Source organism: Nylanderia fulva, unplaced genomic scaffold (genome assembly GCF_048542155.1).
Source record: "Nylanderia fulva isolate GAGA-0341 unplaced genomic scaffold, ASM4854215v1 Scaffold3, whole genome shotgun sequence".
In the NCBI taxonomy this organism is placed as follows: Eukaryota; Metazoa; Arthropoda; class Insecta; order Hymenoptera; family Formicidae; genus Nylanderia; species Nylanderia fulva.
The window spans coordinates 6,585,766-6,607,895 of NW_028190368.1; the positions used below are offsets into that span (position 1 = coordinate 6,585,766).

The 22,130-nt window shown below is 32.7% G+C and overlaps 1 protein-coding gene across 50 annotated transcripts in view; it reads right to left on the bottom strand.

The window, feature by feature from the left end:
- LOC114933442 (longitudinals lacking protein, isoforms A/B/D/L) overlaps positions 1 to 22,130 on the bottom strand; it is a 246,568-nt gene that overhangs the window by 203,495 nt on the left and 20,943 nt on the right. For 5 of the 50 annotated variants that reach the window (XM_029305983.2, XM_029305988.2, XM_029305985.2 and 2 more), the window contains exon 7: positions 4,813 to 6,102. The exons of 38 other annotated variants lie outside the window; for them this stretch is intronic. In XM_029305983.2, the coding sequence (XP_029161816.1) occupies positions 5,372 to 6,102 (731 nt within the window). In that variant the 3' untranslated portion in view covers positions 4,813 to 5,371. Of the gene's footprint in view, positions 1 to 1,246; positions 1,847 to 2,123; positions 2,941 to 4,812; positions 6,103 to 6,767; positions 7,513 to 8,378; positions 8,665 to 9,312; positions 10,371 to 10,966; positions 11,645 to 18,617; positions 18,960 to 22,130 lie in introns of those variants that run through there. 7 more of the 50 variants (XM_085484432.1, XM_029305989.2, XM_029305990.2 and 4 more) reach the window with 7 other exon arrangements.

Consider the following 22,130-nt stretch of genomic DNA (forward strand, 5'->3'; position numbering starts at 1 on the left):
CATAACTATTTCATATGGGATTGCATATGTATATAAAGGATGTTAATTGTTTCAAAGAACTCGTTTTGCGTTTCTATCATTACTATATGTATATCTAACGTGTATCTTTCTCTTCTTTGGTAAAAAACGTATCTTGTATAAAACAAATAATGTAATTACATAAAGTTTATTTCTCAAATATATAGTGTTTCTTCGAAACGATCAAATAAACTGTAATTATTTCAAATAAGTAACTACTTGTAAATTGCTATTAGTACTACAAATTTACAATTATTATTAAAAATAAATAGCAAAACCAAAATTTAAAGATTAAACCCGTAAATGTTGAATTTTCATGTATCACAACTATAACAAACATTGAGTTAATATCTCAAATAAATTATACAAAATTGTATAAACAATTGTACAACATATATCATTTTTATGATCTTGTGATTATATGTATAATTTATATACAGGGTAGTCAAAAAGTATCGGACCCCCCCAATATTTCCGTTCCCTTGCATTTTACAAGAAAATGTTTCAGACAAAAGTTGTAGGGTTTAAAAAGATCTATTTACTGATCTTATCAGTTTGACCTTGGGTGGCGTCGCCAAGGTCAGATCGAAATTACATTAACTTTTTTAAACGGAACACCTAACTTTTTATTGCATATTCTTGTAGCTTATCTCGAGACCTTTCCAAAACACTACAAGAAAGTTTATTTTCGTTGAGTACTTTCCGAGTTGTGAGGCTTGAAAGCTACAGTGTACTGTAGTGTAGGTCCAGCCAGTTAAGGCAAGAGTGGCGTGTGGGTCCGGCCAGTTAAGGCAAGTGTGGCGTGTGTCCAGCCAGTTAAGGCAAGAATGGCGTGTGGGTCCAGCTGGCCGGACCCACACGCCACTCTTGCCTTAACTGGCTGGACCCACACTACAGTACACTGTAGCTTTCAAGCTTCACAACTCGGAAAGTACTCAACAAAAATAAACTTTCTTGTAGTGTTTTGGAAAGGTCTCGAGATAAGCTACAAGAATATGCAATAAAAAGTTAGGTGTTCCGTTTAAAAAAGTTAATGTAATTTCGATCTGACCTTGGCGACGCCATCCAAGGTCAAACTGATAAGATCAGTAAATAGATCTTTTTAAACCCTACAACTTTTGTCTGAAACATTTTCTTCCGATACTTTTTGACTACCCTGTATATATATATATATATATATATATATATATATATATATATATATCTTCTTGGAATCTCCTATCTTGCTATTTCCCAATCATATAGTCATTAGAAAAAGCAATCTTTGCTTTAAAAAGCCTTCTCGTTTTTATCAAATCTTGTGAAGAAATTGTGCCTCCACTGTTTCTCGGTTCTTCATCGAATCCGCATCTTCAGTAGCGAACTCGCGACAACTGCTTGTAGAGATCGATGATCTGCAGCTTCTTGTCCTTGTGCATCCGCCGTACGTGCACGTACATGTTCGACGAGAACTTGGCCTTCTTCGTGCAGTACGGACACTGATAGCGCGGTTCCTTGCCGCATTGAAACTGGCAGTGCGTCTTCATGTCGGACAGCCTGGTGTAGCCGCTGTTACATCTGGGACAGTGGAACTTTTTCCTTCCGAGGAACGAGTTCTGCACAATCACGCTGTCCGGCCAGCGAGACGCGGCGATCGACGTTACGGATGCTCCTGATGCTTCCTGATGAAGAGCCGAGTCGATGTAGAGGTAAGAATTCTCCTTCACTTTCTTCGCCGCATCCAAATTATCCCCTTGCGGCTGATAAGCGTCCGCGGCTACACCGCTTCCGGATATTGCCTCGGGATGTGCAGGATAAGATGGGTGATGGATTTGTCCGTAAAGCGAATCTAGAAAAATAAATCGAAATTTCGGGCTGCAGTTAGTGGACGTCGATCGCTAGCGAGAGTCTAGAAAGTCACGACATCGGATAGAGAAACATTTCCGTCCATGCTCTTCGGTTATCTACGCAATCGATCCGCGGAGACAGAACCATATCACACAAATAATATGATATACGTACTACGGATTATACAGATATTAAAGAGGATCGCCTAATTTTATGCTTCGAAAACACCAACCTGCGGATATCCGGGAATATATCACATACATATAACGATACATCGATTATGCAACATTGACTTGTGTCGTTTATTTATAATACACAATTGAACACATACATTTCATTTTTAGTCTCAGTATCATTGCAAATCTTCAAGTTAATGATAATAATTTTGTTTGCCGGAAAAAATCATTAAATTAATAAATATTTTATTTCAACACTGCCTAATAAATAATTAATTCGAAACAAATATTTGTTTTAAAAATTATTTTCTTATATCAAATAAATACTTTTCACATCAAATCAATATTATTAATTTCAAATCAATAATTTATTGTAGCAGTATTGAAATAAATATTTATTCGAATTCAATTTATTGCTTCTGTCAATCTATATTGATCATACTTCGTCAGAAAAAATCTTCGTTGAAGAGCACCGCCGACACTCACTGAGTCACAAGTGTCGCGCATTGTTTGTTCAGATCTATTATGTATATCGGCCGGTCACCGTGCATGCTGCGCACATGGGCGTACATGTTCGACGACACCTTCGACCGTTTGCGACAATACGGGCATTCAAATTTCGGCTCCTGGCCGCACTGGAACCGCAGGTGCTTCTTCATGTCGCCCACATACTTGTATCTGTTACCGCACTTGGGACACTGATACCGCCGCTGTCCGTCGTCTCGTTGATGCTTCGCCGGGTTCTCGTACCAATCGGGACCGTAAGTATTATTGGAGTCGCACACGAGCTGAACATTGGAGTCCCCGAAGCCGTCGTAACCCTGCGACGAGATCGCTGCGTGAAGGGCGAGATGCTGCTCCAACGACATCGTGTTTGGATAGTCGGGCAGATTCTGCTTCTCCTGATACTGAATAGTTTCTGAAAAAAAAATTTCCCCGCGAGGATAAACCTCGATAACTAAACTTCGCCAACGGTCGTTACAAATAACATAGGGATAATTAATCGCTCGCTAATTATCACACTCGTGCATTCGGTATTATAGGGGTCGATGTAAAAGTGTTTGTTATATTTTTTTTTCCCTCAATACAAATATAAAAATAAGAGGCAACGTTAAACGTTACGATTGTACACGAATATATTGTTCTCAGATTAAAATTGTTAAGTATAAATTATTTATAATTATTTAGTCAAAAAAAAATATATTATAATATCGATTAGAACTCGATTATGTAACATTCGACATTAATTTCGATCATATAAATTGTTATATAAATTACTAATATTGATAAATAACATTTAACCACTTATATTTATTACAAAACAAAAGTAATAATTAGAAAGGATAATATAGAAGAAATAAATTGGATAAAGTTTATTAAAAATATATAATCATATACAAATTTGACAATATACTAATATGTGTCAAAATTAAATGTATTCGAAAAAAAACCATCTCATAAATGCTAATTTAAAATTCATTAACATAAAATTCATTTACCGCATAGGCAAAATAATGCTAGATATACTTAATTCTCTTGTCATTTTGTAACAAGTGTCTATTTGCTAACAAGTATGTAACTAAGTAAAAAATAAAATAATAAAGTAATGTGTAATTAATGAATTACGAATAATTTCGTACACTGTAATTTATCGCAACTATAATTTGCGTATATTATTGCATGACGCATAGTTTTCATACAAACTCTTTAAAAAATATGTAATTCTTAAAAAAAAAAAATATATATATATATATTATTACTAAATAAACATTAAAAATTTATTAATAAAGCTGTTATAAATCGCATTTCCGCTTATTTCTCATTTAAAATTCTAGTAATATTGGGATCTCGGCTACAGCCGAATTCCAGGTGTCTCTTGAGATTTCCGCGTTTCGTATAAGCCATTTGGCATTGTGGACAATTATATGTGGGAAACGATATAATGGAGCAGCCAGCGTTTGCTTGCGGCAAATGATAGCGTATCATATGTTGTTGCAAGAGTTTCCAGGTGGCGACGGTAATTTTGCATTGGCTACATCCGAATGGACTGATCACCGATTTCGCCAAACCTCGATTAAAATCTGAAATGAAGAAAAATCCAGGTATTGGTCAACCGAGTAAGGTTGACAAATAACTTATAAGCTCGCAATTTTACGAGTCATGCTGAGTGAATTAGTATAAGAAGAAAGAACTACGAAAAGATAAGTGTAAAAGTTAAAAAAAACGATATATGTAGTAGAAAGCCTAGTGTCATATATTCCTCCACCAATTAGAGGCAAGAGTTTTCCTTAATAAAAATTTGAAAAAGATTATAAATTTTGTCTACATTTTTAATCTTAAAAATCTTAGATAATTATAAAATTAAAAACATTTATTAATATAGACCTAAACTTAAATTGACAGTTTTGTTGTCTGTTAGTAAGGCTTAATTCGCCAATATTTTTTAATAAATATCAATATGATTATAAATATCTCGAAATTATGTATTATTATATTTTAATCAAAATCTGCTCCAACATACATACATATACATACACATATCTCCTCAACGATACATTAAAATCTGTAAATTACAAATTTCTCTTTTCGAGGCACGTAGAAGAATGTTATATATGGTATATTGTATATATAATATAAATAAAATATAATATAATGAAAAAATGCAGACAAAATAAAAGTTTAGACATATATTAAACAAAATCTATCTACGTAATATAAAAAAAAGAAAATTGGACAATTTTATTGATCTGTTTGCATAATAATCAAATGTTATAAGAAAAAATACTGAGCATAATGTTAATTAATTTTATTTGCAATACAAAAAATTTATGACAAATTATACAATCTGATATAAAAAAAACATCAATATTATCTAAGGTACAATCAGACTGAATAATAGCAACAGTCATGGCTAACCTTTTACTATTTTTTTGTATGTCATATATGTATCGTATAGGAAAAACAAAAGTTGAATTAGCCATGACTAATGCAGCAGAACACAAAAATAATTTCTTAAAATAATTTTTTAATTTTTAATCGTAAACATTGAAACGTATCTGTTTGAAAAAAAATTTTTCATTTTATCTTGACCAAAAAAATTTTATTTGACATTAATTGCTAACTCCTAAAATTAAAATCTCGTAAAAAAATTATAACTTTTTTTCCGTTAAAATAAACGTAATAAAACAAATAAGTTACTTTCAAGACATTTTTGAAAAAAAATAATTCAGTAAGTTCCACGAAAATACGGCATTTCCACAATATATGATTTACCAAACAATGAGTATTTCATAAAGATAACGTAACGAAAGAAACATTAAAAAATCGTGAATTTTATTTGAGCTTTTAATCTAGAGCTCGATGCTGGAGTCGTCTATGAAAAGTTCGTCCGGCGAGTCCTCTTGTTTTATCTTCCTGGTGCGTCGCTTCTTCACGCAATAGTTTTGCTTATGACGTTCCGTTATGTATGATCCACGCATTATTTTTCCGCAATCCGGGCACGTGACTTCCTTCTTACACTCGTGCCTTTGATGAAATCTCAGACTCTTCGCCTCCTTGTAATTACGACCACACTCTACGCATCTGAATTTCCCACTTTGCTTATTAGCCTTGGAGTTTGGGTTCACCAAGCATGTCATCGTCATGTGCTTTATGAGGTTCTGACGTGATTCGTATATTTCAGAGCAATCTGGGCATTTCTCTGACCTCTTGTCGATTTTTTTCGAATTCGTCCAAGGCGAAGAATCATTATCGCTGTTCTGACTGTCGCTTAAAGAGATCACTTCGAGATTCTTAGAACGTCCTCTACCACTCGTTGAAGGACCTGACGCAGGACTCGTGGAAGGACCTGGCGTAGAATTCCTGGAAGGACCTGGCGCAGAATTCCTGGAAGGACCTGGCGCAGAATTCCTGGAAGGACCTGGCGCAGAATTCCTGGAAGGACCTGGCGCAGAATTCCTGGAAGGACCTGGCGCAGGACTCGTTGTAACCCTGTTAAGGTTGCAGCTTGTGGTTCTTTTACGTTTATTGTTCTCTCTCTCCTTCTGTGAGTTCTCTTTTTTCAACACTATTATTTCTGCCTCTGTAACATTGTGATGAATATATATTTTAAAACAGGAGCGAACAAAGATCAATTTAATCTGACGGGTTACTGAGAATTTTCGCTACATACAGTAGAAAATTCGTCGTAGCCGGTCGGCGATGTAATTAAATTAAACGAAAGAGAAAACTAAGAAAAATAAGAACAAAAACATGCAAGCCAATTGTAGCCATAAAGAGAAATTGTTGTTTGAATTATAAAGAAAGGAAGATACCCGAGTTGGCATCAAAATGGTTCTTAAAAAGCGCAAAACAATCACTGTGAAAATATTTTATTACTATACAAGTACGAATTTTAACGCCACAATTGTGTCATTTGAATGAACGTTTGATATAAAACATACAAAAAATTTCAACTTATAAAATTTCCGCATTTATTGAAATTGACGACAGAGTTTTTCGATCTATTCATTTATATTAGTAATCTTCATAAAAACCAAAATAAATTTTATTATAGTTGATTTCATAATAATCTGAAAGAAAAAAAACAGATTAGTGAAAGTAATATAATTGAGCAAATAAGATCCAAAAGTGCAGAGAAGAACGCATATATCTATATAAATGAAACATTTTATTAAAATCATTAAAACGAATCGGACGTTTGTGCTGAAATTCAAGCTAGTTAAAAGGGATAAAAAATCAACGCCATTTGCTTTAGAAATATTCAAGTGTAATTTATATACATATTCTCGTCATAATGTATCACAATCAATCTTTGATCTGGTATTAAGTTGCTCTATAAACGATAGGCCAACATATATTGCACTTCAGTCTATCAGTAGAAATATCTCACGGAAACCTATCAAAAAAAAAATTTTTTTTTTGACATCTCAAGATATCGAGACGCATCGTTCAAGAATTAAAAAAATTTTTAAAAACGTGCCGCGGATTGCAGAACTAATTATCACTCGTTTTGAAAGCCTTGAAGTTTCCTCGCTCACTCAGTCTCCTATTTCACCGAAGAGCGACGTATTCGAAGCACATAAAATATCAACAACGAGAAGAGATGAAATGCGTCCTTAGGCCGGGATCGCGTTCATAAATGCGCGTTAACAAAGCTGGAAGCAGGAGGCCTTCTGGCGATGCCTTCGCAGACTGCTGCTGTGCAGAAACGTCTTGCCGCAGACGTTGCACTTTTGCGTACGGCCACACTCGTGTCTGACGTGGAAGATGAGATGCGATTGCTTGGAGTAGCAGGCGCCGCACTGCGTGCAGGAGAACGGTCTGATCTTCTGCGACTGGTGGCAGGTCGACCTGGGGTTCCAGTAGCAGGAGCTCTTCTGGTGGCTCCTCAGGTAGCCCGACTGCGTGAAACCCTTGCCGCAGTACTTGCAGCTGTACTTTCTCTTGATACCTTCGCCGCGCGTCGAATGGTTCGCGATTAGCTCCAACTCTGCAACACATCGGATCCGTCAGTCGATCGCGTTCTAATATTCGAAGGAGCGGAAAATTCACGACGGGATAAAGCAATACTCTCGGACGGAATATGATTATTTCAGGCTCGCCAGTTTTTGTACAGAAATGTATTATTCTGACTATAGATGTTTCATCATTTGCGGTCGGAAATCATTTCAAAACGGTTTTTTTTAAATACAATAAATAATATTAATTGTTATTGTATGTAAATCTGAAAATAAAATTGGTAAGATTTAAAAAAAAATTGAAAATTTATGAATGCAATCATCTCCTGTGTTTCCGATGTTTGAAAACTTCGGCCGCAAAGGATTAAACTTTCTAACACAAAGCTGCAAAATATATTTCATGCATATAAAACAAATTAAACATTAATCGGTCTGCTGTAAAACGAGTTGGGAAAGTATAATGTTTGTTTATGCGCTTGGAGTACTCGCTTATGATATTTTTGCAGCGAGAAGGAAAATACACATTACTACTTACTCTCATATTAGTTGTCAAAAATTCATCATACAACTTCGTGCAATGTGCACACATATTCGTGACGGAATGAATGTGTTGCATTTCAGAAAATTCAATAACAATCGTCGTTTTAATTCATTACAAACATAGAATGCGATATAATGTAATATTTTGAGAAATCAAATTAATATTTTCAAAAATATTATAGGTAAATCAATGTAAACAGACTGATATTGTACAAATTTATTTAGTATTATTTTTATATATTCACACACACATACATACACACACACACAGAATTTAGAAAGCTCTGCACGGATTTCTTACGACAGAGTTAATGCTTTGAATCACAGAAGATATTACTTGAGCATAAAGTGCACATACTTTCTATGTCTGTATAAACTGCTCGTTTGCAGAAAAGTCTTGTCGCAACAGTCGCACTTCAAAATTCTACCGCAATCGTAACGCTGATGGCACTTTAGGGAGTTCAGCTTCGAATACGAGGCACCGCATAAGGCACACAAGAACGGTTTCGAAGCCTGCGCGTGGTAGGATGCGGAACTCGGATTCAAATAGCAATTGTTCTTCAGATGACTTAGAAGAACGTGTTCAAGGTTGAAGCTCTTGCTGCAGTATTCGCAGGTAAACGTTCTGATAGACGTGAAGATTTCTGCAACAATCAACATGATTCGTCGTTAGTATCATTAGTGTTCTAAATTCTCCATAGTGATATCAAAAATTATCTCAAATGAAAAAATCCTATAACACGAACAACTTATATCAAATATAATTTTATGATAAAAAAATAATTTTTTTTAAATAATAGTCAAATTGAATATTGTAAATGATACACTTGTAATAATTGTTGCAATTTTATGTATAGATAAGCCTCGAAATAAAATATTATCATTAGAAATTAGTCTAAAAATGTTATTCTTTATATTAATTCATACTTTCCAGAATACTTTCTAGCAAAATTTTCATTTCTTGTTTTTAATATTTTATGATAAATTCGAATTAATTACAAAATAATTGCGCACTTTATTATTCGATGTCTCCGCAAACAGTCGCTTTTGTCAAGGTGTAAAAGCTATAGTTATCTGAAATAAAAGGCTAACACAGGTTAACGGAATGTTCATATATTTTTATTATGAATAATAATATTGCAAGAGATATAAAAATCAGAATATATTTAATGGCCTTTTGTATTCTTATTACAATCAAGAACCAAAATATTCTTTGTGAATTTTGAATATTAAGAAATGATTTTCTGGAGTGTACACACAATTGACAGGAAGTAAAATAAAAAGAGATATGGTTTGAAGTGCGTAATATTTATTTTTGCGAGAAAAATCGACGTAGAGCACTCATAAAAAATATTCGCAATATGATCGAACACATTTGATATGCTTTCTCTCTTTTCTTTTTTTTCTGTAAAAAGATGTGTATAGTACAAATAATTCAAATAACGCTTCTACAAAGTTTTTTTTATAGTAATATTGATAGTATAAGTCTTACAATCTTAAAACAGTCTTGACAACAGTATGTAGTTCTTGCTAATTAAACTTTATAAGATAATACTTTATAAATATAAAATTTTATATGTATATATATAATTATACAATAATCACATAAATATATTTAATTTATATAATTTAATAATACTATATTTATAATTAACAATTCACAGTACAATATTTCTTCCTCACAAAACTATGTTACCGCAATCATTATCAATTCATTGAAAAAAATTATTTAAAAGTGAAAGAAATATGAAGCAAACCAGGACATACTTTGAAGTTTCATTTCAGATTAATATAAAAAGTCCATATTTAATTTTGTTACATAATACATAAATTTGACAAATAACCTCATGTATGTGCCCTCTCCTTCTCCCTCTCTCTCTCTCTCTCTCTCATACTATCTCTTTTCACTAAAGTTGCGCCTCCTACTTTCTTTACTTTAGTAATATAGATTATCGAAAATCGAGTAAAAAATGGTGTATTTATTTGCCGTCCTGGTTGATTATCAAAAAGAGATCCTCGCCTGTGTGTTTGCGTCTAATGTGCATATAAATGTTGCGCGAGTGTTTGCTCTTGAGACCGCAATACGGACATTGGAATTTCGGCTCGTGATCGCACGCCGTACGCAAATGCGTGTCCAAAGTACGCTTGTTCTTGTAGCCCTGCGAGCATTTCGGGCATACGTAGTTCCTAGATTCTAGCCTGTTCATGTTGCGCCGCTTCTCGATCGGGAAAGACGGATCCCTGAAGCAGCCCCTAGTCAGGTGACGCTTTAGATGACCCGTCGTCGAGTATGGACAATTGCAGAAACGACAACGATACTCGCCGATGAGTTTGTTGATGTACGACGATGCTGCAACAGACAACGACGAGCATTGAACGAGGGAGTAATATAGCAGCTCGAGATATTTATTGAAATCTAACTACTAAACTCGCAGAAGGAGGATAGGCATAGAGGATGACAGACCATCCCTCAGTCCGCATGCTCGAAACATCTGAAAATCGGCCACTTTTATACTGATTAATATAATTTACTAGTTTTCGCCTCTCAAACCTTGATAGAGGGTGCACATAACTTGAGCAATTCATTCTTCTAGAATATTTGTCAAAGTAAAAAAAAATATACTTAGAATTCTGTAAGAAACTTCTATATTTGGAATAGTATATAACATATTAATTTAATAATTAATTAAATCTGACAGAAAATAAATCAATGACATATCAAGTATTTCTCAATTATTTTCTTTTTTAATGAAATATTTTTATACACATATAAAGTTATGTTAGATAAAGATCTTTTAACAAAAATTCTTTATATAAAGTAAAAAATATACTATAATAAAAAATAATTATTAAAAATTCGAAATTGTACTCATACAGATAAAAATAAATTATTGAGAAAAGAAGAAATTCTCAATAGTTATTATCTCTTAAATAAAATCACCAAAATAGAATTTTTCAGCATTTTCAATATTTTCATTTCTCATTAATCAACTTTAATACAACCAATTATATGTATCACATGTAGAAATCTTAAACTAATTTTTGGTCACAAAAGAATCGATAGAATCGATAGTAGTTATGAAAATTTTTCGCATATATAGTACATATTGACTTTTAAATTGCTGCCCCTAAATCGATACTCTACGAACGCTTTTAACGAATACTAATTTCACGTGAAATCATAGCGAAATCAATACTTTCATCATATTAAATAACAAACGTACAATTATATCCTACGAGAAACGGAGGCACTTTGCTATTTCGCACGGTAAAAAACTGAAATAAGCGTTCAATTTCCCGCCTCGAGATCAATCGCGTAAATCTTGAGGCCTAAATGCTTATGCTTGATGTGCGAGTACATGTTGGAGCGTTGTTTCGTCCGATAACGGCAATACGGACACTGAAATCTCGGACTTTTGCCGCACTCGTACTTGAAGTGCCGCCACAGGGCATTCCTCTGCTTGTAGATCTTGCCGCAGTTCTTGCAGACGTGACCCTGCTGCGGAAATTGCTGCTGCTGTTGCTGCTGCTGCCGTTGTTGCTGTTGCTGCTCGGACGATATCTTCTTCCAGTCGAGTGACTGATGAAAGGCCAGGGGTAGCGTCGAGTACTCATTCCAGTATACTGCAAGCAAGTCCGAAACGAAACAAACGTGTAAATTTTACGATCTGCGAGCAGCGCAGGTGTCTGGCGATTGCTCGAACATGCAAGGTCTTTCTCTCTCTCTCTCTCTCTCTTTCGTTCTTTTTTTCTTTGATTTTTTTTACGATCTTCCAGCAGGACATGCCAAACTACAACTACCTCGTAACTAAACCCCAGGATCTATATAACATTATAAAAGACAGAGAAAAAATTATGATTATAGGTCAGGTAAATTAGATGACGGGTGAGTTTTATCGCAACTTAAGTTAGGAAGCTTGAGCTTTTATGTCTGTAAATTTAAGAATCTTCACATGTTGCGTCGCACAAAATCTCTTCAGTGAAGAATTGCAAACTTTTTTAGAATCTTTAAATTAAAAAAAAATAAAATAAAATTGGAGCATGATGGTGTTTCGCGAAAATATATATATATTATTATTTTGACGTTAATTAATCCGAGATTTATGCAACTGCAATCCTCTTGTTTATGGAACACTTTTATCTTCAAGAGACGAATTTTCTAATAAATGAAATCGAGGAATATTTGTAATTTGTATAATATAAAAAAAGGATATATGTATGTAGATAAGCATATTTTAGTTAATATTATTAGACAAGTTGCAAATATTATTCCTTTCAATAAACTAACAATGCAAGCTGTTGCTATTTGCTTTACAGACGAGAACATTCAATCATGTCAAAAGCACTAAGTACAATAATATAAAATTAGTGTAATGCATCGCGTATACATTATTTATTAAAAGATCAAAATATACAACGTAAAATACATTTCAACAATTTATATATAGCCGCGTAATAATATCTTTCATTTATTTTATCAAAAATATATATCATCTTTGTTCATATCCTTATCTCTCAAAAAATATCTAAAATGCCTTTTCTGATAATTAATTATTCCTTCACATTTAATATATAATAATAGACATTTAATAAATAATAATTTTAGTCTCATCGCAAAATATAATATGGATATTTGATTGATTCAATATCAATATAATTTCAATATATATATGTATATATTTCGTAAGTATATGTCTAAAAATAAAATAAAACTAAACTTATTACTAAATTATTTGTAATAAAAATTGATGATGTTCAGTATTAAATCATATCTTTTAAATCAATCTAAGTCTCAGGCTATGAGTTAGCTATAGGAGCCAAGCGCAGTTAATGAGGCGCGTATTTTTTTAAATTATAAAGAATTAGTTAGGTTTTAATAATCATAAAAGATACATTTAATATACAAGTATGACATTAAAGTGCGAACGCTTCGGCTCTTTTTTAGAGCCTTCCTCAGCGCATACGGTATAAATAAATCGCAGAAATATTACATTAACACAACAAAAATAATTATAAATAAAAATATCTTTTAATAAACAAAACAAGCAAAATAATCACAATATTTCTCAGATAGAAGATTTCAGATAAATCACAGAATTTTCAGTCTTGCCTGCCGATAAAAAGTTTATGAAACGCAAATTTTGTTTAGCACGATAAATATTCAAATCGACAAGGCATCAAAATTATAAACAAGATCGATAATTCAGGAACACTCATGCATCCTGGTCACATGATCGAAAATGTCAGACCTGAAATAAATGATTTTTCGCAATGCACTATAACTTATTTAGGTTCGACTTTTTCTTGTATCGTTTATTGCACGCTATATATTGATATTTCCAATAAAAGTCTGTAACAAAACAAAATAAAGTAACATCCACCGCATAATATTCTAAAAATATTTTAAAAATTAAAATATGAACTGGAATAGAGGAAGTATCTCTTGAATTTTTTTTCAAAAGAAAATCAATATCAAAGATGTCTCTTTCGAATAAGACTTTATGAAGCAACTTGTTAAATAGAGAGATTCTTTTTAACGAACTTGGTCAAACAAGATAGAAGAATTCGTATAATAAAATATCTCTATACAATTAAAACAAATTATCGAAACAATAAAACTTGATTATCGCGCCTGATTAATTTTTATTTTAATAAAGCGTATGTTGTGAATGCGTATACACTCATGATTAAGTTCTGCAACCGTTTCCACATCGCAATCGTATAATTAAACGAAATAAAAATGACAAATTTGTTATAATAATTGAAAAATGTAATATTAAAATGACAATTTTAAACAATATAGTTTTTATGATATGAAAAGTAAATAAAGCTTGAAATCGATTCCATACATTTTAATAATAGCTACAATTACATAATTAAATTTTATCTTAACTGAACCGACAAAAAATATATTAATCCAATTCTTATTAATTTATATAATTATTACTATTTTTTACATATTCACAATTTAAAAAATACTTTAATTACAAGAATATAGTTCAATAATTAATACTTTAAAACAGTTTAAAAACAAAAAAAATTTGCCATATATACATTTTATCGCAATATTCTGTAATCTGTAAATTTACTTACATGTGTAAGAAGTTTAATAAAAAAAATTGCTATAACACAGATATTTATACAAAAGACAAAGAATAATATAATTAAACTGAAATATAAAATTTCAGAAATATGAATACGAAATGACTAAGGAGTGTAGATCCATTTAATGCTATTTTTTATTTAAATTTCATAAAAATTTATAAAGTCTGATAAATAACAATGTGTATGGATTTAACGTTCATCAATAACAGTAATATACTCACATCAATAAAAAAATTTATAAAATTTAATAATTTTATTCTCTTATTATATGTATGTAACTCATAAATAATATATTTGCGCATGTTCCATAGCCTCAAATATAGCAGGTCACAAAAGTTGTATGCTACATAACTTCATTTTTCGTTGTATATAATTGGCACATTTCTGTAAGCAGATAAAATAATAAAAAAGAACTTTTTTAATAGAAAACTCAAAAAACATGTCCTTCTACAACATCAACTTAAAAATATAATATACATACCCTATTTTAAAATAATTATTTGGCATAAATAATTATTTATTCAATAAAAATCTAATCTTAATTGCAACAAAAGGACCAGAGAAATTGTACCATTTTAATACGCGTGTGTGACATATTACAAAATTTTATATATTTTATTATTTTATAATGTTTAATTTTTGCAAATATAATTATCCGAGTAAGAGAAATTTATTAACTTTCATAAGTGAGCAATCTTATTTGGATGCGAGATGCATTAAGATGAGCAATTTGTTATTAATTAAAATTAGTAGTAGAGTGGAAGAGATTTTAACATAGATAATTATTATATGTATTATTATATTCACTAAATAAATTAAATTATTTTTCGGACACTCGTCTGAAAACGCTTATAAAGTTTCGCACGCTAGTAATGCCTATTTTATTAATTTAGAGATTTGTACTTTTTATTCTCATATTCATTTTCATACAATAAACATTTTTAGTTTAGCGGTTCTCGTTCAAAGATATAAAATAAATAGGTCCAATTTCAAAAAATTCAACAAGAGTAGGAATAAATATAATTTTATCACTCCGACACATACTATTATATTAATTTATCCATATGCATATGTCAATATTTTATTGTGTATCTTTTTTGTATATAACTTATATAACATAACTTAAACATACCTTGCATTAGAAAAATAGGAATATTAGTCATTTGGCATTCGTCATCAAACTATTTGGCAGTTTACCCCAACAGATGTACAAATATGCATGTAGCAAATGCATATTTCTATTAATCGATTTCATCTAATCTTGAATCCAATAAAAAAAAAAATAAAAAAACTCTTTATCAGAGAGAAAACATTTACTAAAACACATTTTTAATTAATAAATAATATGTTAGAGCGTAATAATAAAAAATCTATTAATCTTGTAATTCATTCAATAAAAACTTTGCTGATAATTATGTTTGTTATCTGAAACTTTAAGAAAACAAAAATGGAAATATATTAATTAGATTGTAACAAACTCTTTAAACAGACGGACAAATTGTGTAAATATATTTAAATAGAGAAATATTTAGACAAAGAACATAATCTCTAAATGAAAACAATTTCATAAGAAATTTTCGAGATTTAATCATACATAAAATAATAATTCATATAGTTTCACACAACGATAACTAATTCTACTAACAAATTCAAAATAAAGATTACCTTTGGTATCTTTTTCTTTGGACAAAAATAGCGAAGAAAAGAATACGATTAAAATATAAACTCTATGTTAAACAATAAAAACAATTACTAACGTATATCTTAAATAGTCGCATCTGCAACCTGTTAAAAAAAAAAAAAAAAAAAAAAAAAAAAAAAATTCATTGCCAAGATCGAAATTGACTCGACCTCATTAAAAATAAATTAGATTCGTTTAGACACAAATCATATTAAACAATAGTTTACCTAAAACTAATCTAGAACAAAACTCATGAAACTCTTTGAAGCTTACACAGAACTAGGTTGTTTTTATATCTCGACGTTCTTAGACATCTCTATATTATAAAAATATAAAATTTCTCTCTCAGTGCATGTTGCGGGGACACAAGATTTTTCTTCAATCTTTATTGCCGTCCTCCCAGAGGATTCCTGGCTTCGTCGCGTCGGCCGAAAATTCGCGTATTCTCGCCGTCATTTAGCGACGGCGCCCCCGTGGATGTTGAGGATGTGCTGCTTGAGATGGTCCGGCCGGCAGAAGTACTTGCCGCAGAGGGTGCAGGTGAAGGTATAGCGGGATCCTAAGCGTCCACACTCGTATCTGGAGTGTCGCGTGAGAGATGACCGCGACCTGTACCGGCGTCCGCACATTACGCACTGATATCGCAGCTCGCCGCCATCGCCAGAGACGAAGTTCGTCGCGAGGCTGGCTGCAAGCATACAGGGAGGCCTGTTTACATCACACGGGTTCCTGCCGAAACGTACACGAGCCCCATAGAGTATCTCTATCTCCCTCGGCAAGCCGCAAAACACACACTTCGGTCCAAACATCGTAGCTCGCCTTTCTTTCTTTCTTTTCCGATCGTTCGATGAAGAAAAAGCTCGAACCAAGCGTACAGACGATACTGAATCAAGCTCGCTCCAAAGAAAGAACTGTGCAAAAAGTTCCGCGATTGCTCCCGCTCGTGTTTAATCCTTCAAGTTTGTAGTATTCGCTTGAATTATTGGAAAATTTAATGGAAGAGTACGTAATAACAATTCTATATTGTTGCATGCAATACTATTTAATGTAATAAAGATAAAAACATTTATTTGCGTATTACGATCCTAATATATAAAGTGATAACAATATATTACATATATCTCTGTATTTATTGCACTAGGAATAGCAAAACATGAGCAAAATAATAATTAAGAAAAATAGAATAAATTTTTTCAATATTAGATATAAAGATAATAACTTTACCAATCTATTTAGACTTATTTTCTCATTTGAAATGTTTCGTCTATAAAAATAAATAATAGCAGAGCCTTGTACACAGTTTTCGTTATTTTGAGCTGTTGTTATTTACATGCTGCACCAAAATGAACTTCTTTATTAGTACATCCATGTTTACACCTGTGATGTAATTAATTAATTCAACCCAATGTAAAAGTTAATGCCTCCTTGTATAGTTTCCACCCAACACACATCAACGAATGAACATAGTATGTACTTGATCGAAGTTATGCGTCAATGATTCGAACGAGGATGAACTTCCCTTCGAGATGAAGCGCCCAGGATGTATTTCCTTTATTTGTCGCATTAAACGCGACACTTATTCACTATGTTGACAATCACGAAGCTCACGTTCGACTGGATGAGACAAGACTTCAGCATGCAATACACATCAGCCAACAGTTAACGCTGATCCTCTGTTTGTTCCTTTGTTAATAAAATATTGATCAAATGAATTGTATATACAATGCGAAGTGAAGCATGTACCAAATGCTATATCTATGATTAAAATTAATTTAGGAAAAAATCAATTCATGAATTATGCACATATTATAAAAAAATATAACTTGATTAATTAAACTTTGTTTTTTTTTGCTTACAGCTCCTGTGTTCTTACTATAGCTGTATTGAATTATGACATCAGAAGCGAGAATCGTGAATTTTTTTTTTGAGAAATAAATCAAAATATTTTTTTAATACGACCACATTGCTTCGATATAGAATATGGATTAGTAAAATGTACTCAAAAATCTTTTTGATTCGTTTATGAATAGCTCAATTATAATCAATTGTCGCTAAAGAGATCTTTTTTGCTGAAAATAAATTTTAGAATTTTCGCTAATTTTATTAATTTATGTTATCGAAATGGTCGCATTCAAAAAACATTTATTTTAATGTACTTTGCAAAAATAAAACAATTTTTTTTCTCGCTTTTGACGTCTTAATTCATTATATCACTAATAAGAAACCAGAAGCCTTAACATGTAGTAGCACTTTTATTTCATTTATTAGACAAGTTAAAAAATGAAAAATTATACAGATAATATATATAAGTTAATAATTAATTCAGAATTGCTATATTATATATATTATATACATTTTTTAACTAAAAGTAATAATTCTAGCATGAAAACAACTCAAATATTTTATTTAATTATAATTTATTTTAATTTGGAATTTTTAAATATATGTACCAAAATAATTTTCTGATACGGACAAAACTATCAGTCTGCAGATGAAAAATTGTCTTCCGATTTCTAAAAATAATCAAGTATGTACATTTTATCAAAGATATTTACGGTTTTATCACATCTATAACCTACATTAAAAAAAAAAGAAAAAAAATATAGATAGAAATCGATGAAACCATCTGCCAAAAAAGTAGCAAGAGACAATGCCTTGATCGAGATGTTGACAGCTTCCAAGTTGAGAAACGATGAACTCCGTGGATCGAGAACGGATGAGAGATCCTATACCTCCATATATTCCGATTAAAGATAAAATCAAATAATACAGAAAAAACACAAGGATATTTTGATGGAACGGATCAAAATCTTTACTATATATCGTATTCTTATTCATGTTCAACTACATGTATCTACGATTTCCAGAATTTGTACAGTACTCGAACGTCCTTCGCAGTGAGTGGCTGCTGCTGCTGTTGTTGTTGTTGCCTGTGCGAGCCAGACGGTTGATTTTCCCACTGTTGCTGCTGCTGCTGTTGCCACCGAAAATCAGCCTCCAATTTCTCTCTTTCCGAAAGACACTCGGCGACATGGCTCCGCAGACCGCTTCGATACTTGTAGCTGCGACCGCAACTCGGACAGGAGAGTCTGCAGTGCTCTGCTGTGGGTTGCCGATGCACCCCAGAAGAAGGTGACCAATAGAGGGTGGCAGCTGCAAGCATCATCGGCCAACTATCACCCCGGGGATTCTTTTTATGTGCGCGGATGGTGGCAACGTGCGTTCAAATTTAAAAAATTCTTTCTCTCCTAGAGCTTTTTATTTTATTTTAAGGTTTTTCCTCTCTCTCTCTCTCTCTCTTTTTTCTTTCTCTCTCTCTCTCCTTCCCTCCCCATTTCCTACGCTACGTAAAATTAACGAGTCCTAAGTCTTATAATAGTTTTCGTGTAGTTAGCGAATTAACTTTTTCTGAAAAACTAAAAGAGAATATTTATTTGATACGTAAATGAAATATACAATTTCTTCAATGGATGGATGCAATAATTTTTAGACTATCGAAATTTTAGTTATATTCTTTGAAAACAATAATCTGTCATGAAAATGATTGTATATATAAAGCAGAGTTCAATTTAAGAGATGTATTAAGTTATCGAGGTCACACAGTGCTTAGTTTTTTTATATAATTTTCTGTGAAATTTCAGATGATAATGGTTTGAGAAAATTATACCATACCAAAAGTTAGTGCAACAATGTTATTTTACACGCATCGCAAGATACAGCACCTGAAAAGATGAGTGAAGGAATGGCACAATAAAAAGAAATAGTAAAATATATTCTGTTCAAAAATTCTTTATTTGTTTCTTCTCAGCTCTGAGGGGTCCATCTGGTCGGATTCGCATTTGCGGATGTCGAGAAGTACGCTGGATGCAATTCGAATGATACGAACGAATACCAGAAATATCACTCTCGAAAAATTTGAAAAGTGTTGTCTCTCCTTATGTGAACGCATCAGCCTATTTCTGCTTCGCTCAAACTTTATCACGCGACTGATAATAAGTTAATGATTAGATATATGATTAAAAGTAATAAAATTTATTGAAACAGGCTGAAGCGCATACATTCGGAGCAATCGGCAGCGCAAAAAAGGAAGTGTGACGACAATCTCCTCAGTTACCCATTTTAAATCCATCGATTAAACGCTCATTACACGGAGATGTAACTTTACATAAAAATCCGAAAGATTTAATCGACTTCTTTCCGCATCAGTTACCTATCGATGAAGACAGTGCAAAATATATCGTCCGCATTTTTTAAAATCAATCTACTCAATTATAAATAGCAATTTGAACAATTTATGAATACGTAGAAAAAATGAAGACTCTTCTTAATGATATATTACAAATTTAGTTTTGAAGACTATCGGATAAGTTCAAAAAATAATGCATAATCAGCAAGTGAACGCAGAGAACTTTCCAAAAAAAAAAAAAAAAAAGAAAAAATGTTATTCAAAGAACAACTTTATAAAAATTAAAACCATGAAAAATTTCGAATCTGATGTGCACTCGTAAAAACCCATCGAGTAACTGATATTTTCGAATAAATGAGAAAAGTAAAGAAAACATCATTGGAACACACATGCATGGTTGACTTTTCGCAGCAATTAGCCATTTATTATAACAATAATTTGCGATTAGCGCCGTAATGTTCAACGAATCGATTTACAACAATAATCAATGGCGTCGATTGTTCGCGAGAATAAATCTCTGAAGAATAATTTCTTACACAATTTGGAATTTGGATCTATTTTCACACAATAGCAATGCTATGCTAATAATTATACAAAAAAGACCATCGTTTTCTCATAACATTTTTCGAATATATTTCCTGTCGAAAAATCGATTTCGCTACTCTACTGTTGTTTCGACAATTATACGACAAACAAAAAATTAACTTTAATAAATTCAATAAAAACAAAACTGTGAAAGCAAACTCGTTAAATAAACTTTTTTAAATTCAATGTAAGGAAAATCCAAGTATATGACTAAAAAAACTATTATAATTAACTGTAACAATATTTTGTATGTCGCGAGCCAAGACGATAATTCAATTATAATTTCAAATTTATAAATTATCGCTCGATTAGATAACTTTTTCAAGTTACGCGCTGAGTACTGCCGAAAAGTCGAATTAAATTTTTGAAGTAATTAGGACCAAAATATTCCCTCGTGAATTTTCTTTTCATACTTGAATCAACGCGAAATCCGGATTTCTGTCGAGCGATCCAACGTCGTATTTGCGCCCATGGAAAGCAGATAATGACGGTCGATTGCCCGAAAGAAGTACAAATTAGACTTGTGATCATTTGTATTAGTTATCTAATGCGAGATGACAGACACAACGAGAGATACAAATCAAATAAATGAAATAAATATTCGTTACTTGGCATCGCGACGTGTTCCCCTTCTTCACGGACGAAGCTCGAAGCGCCGAGAGAGAAATGGAAGACGTCACACGAGACGAGACGATTACTCGACATAATCCCGTTGCTGCCGAGGCCGCAGTTTCATCGTCAGCTGCTGCTGTTGACCGTCCTCGAATTCCTTTGGGAATGACCTCTTCAAAGAAAGTTGCGGCTCGAATGCGACATCTCTGGATGATTAGGCTAGGCCTTTCCCTCTTTCTGTAAGGTGTTATATAAGATGGCTCATTCTCCTCTGATGCGCTCGCATGGTGTACGACCTGGCAAAACTCTGGTGACAGGTCTCGCAGGTAAACTGCTTCTCCAGCCCGCACTCGTAGCGCCAATGCCTGATCAGGGTATTCTTGAGCGAATAATGTCGATTGCAGCGTGAACAATATCCGAAAATCGATTCTGAAACACCGTGTGTGGACCCTCGCCACTATATACGCCACTATATACTATAGAAAAAAATGTCATACACGAGAATGAATCGGGAAACTTTATCGGTCTCGTCCGTCTTGTCATTTGAAATCGCGAAGATTGGGACGTTGGATCGAGAGTGATCTGACAAAATCCAAGTATGTCTCTTTACGATTGCTGGACACAAATGTGAGAATACTTTTTTCGTTTCTTTTCAACGATCCCGACAAACGTATCAATTTTAACCACCAGAATTATAATTCTCCCCAATGAAAATTAATTAGTCGTCATTTGTGCAATGCATTGCAACACTGGTAATAATCGCTGCGCAGCAATAATTAACAGAGTAACGATGATTGCGACAGTTCGTAGTTCAGTAGTCGTCGTAATTGTCACGTAGGCGTCAAATGTCGATTTCAAGAATATTTCCTAAATAGGAGCTATTTATATTTATGGAAGTTGTAATTTCGATATGAATGCCGCCATCGAGGGAAAAAAAATGT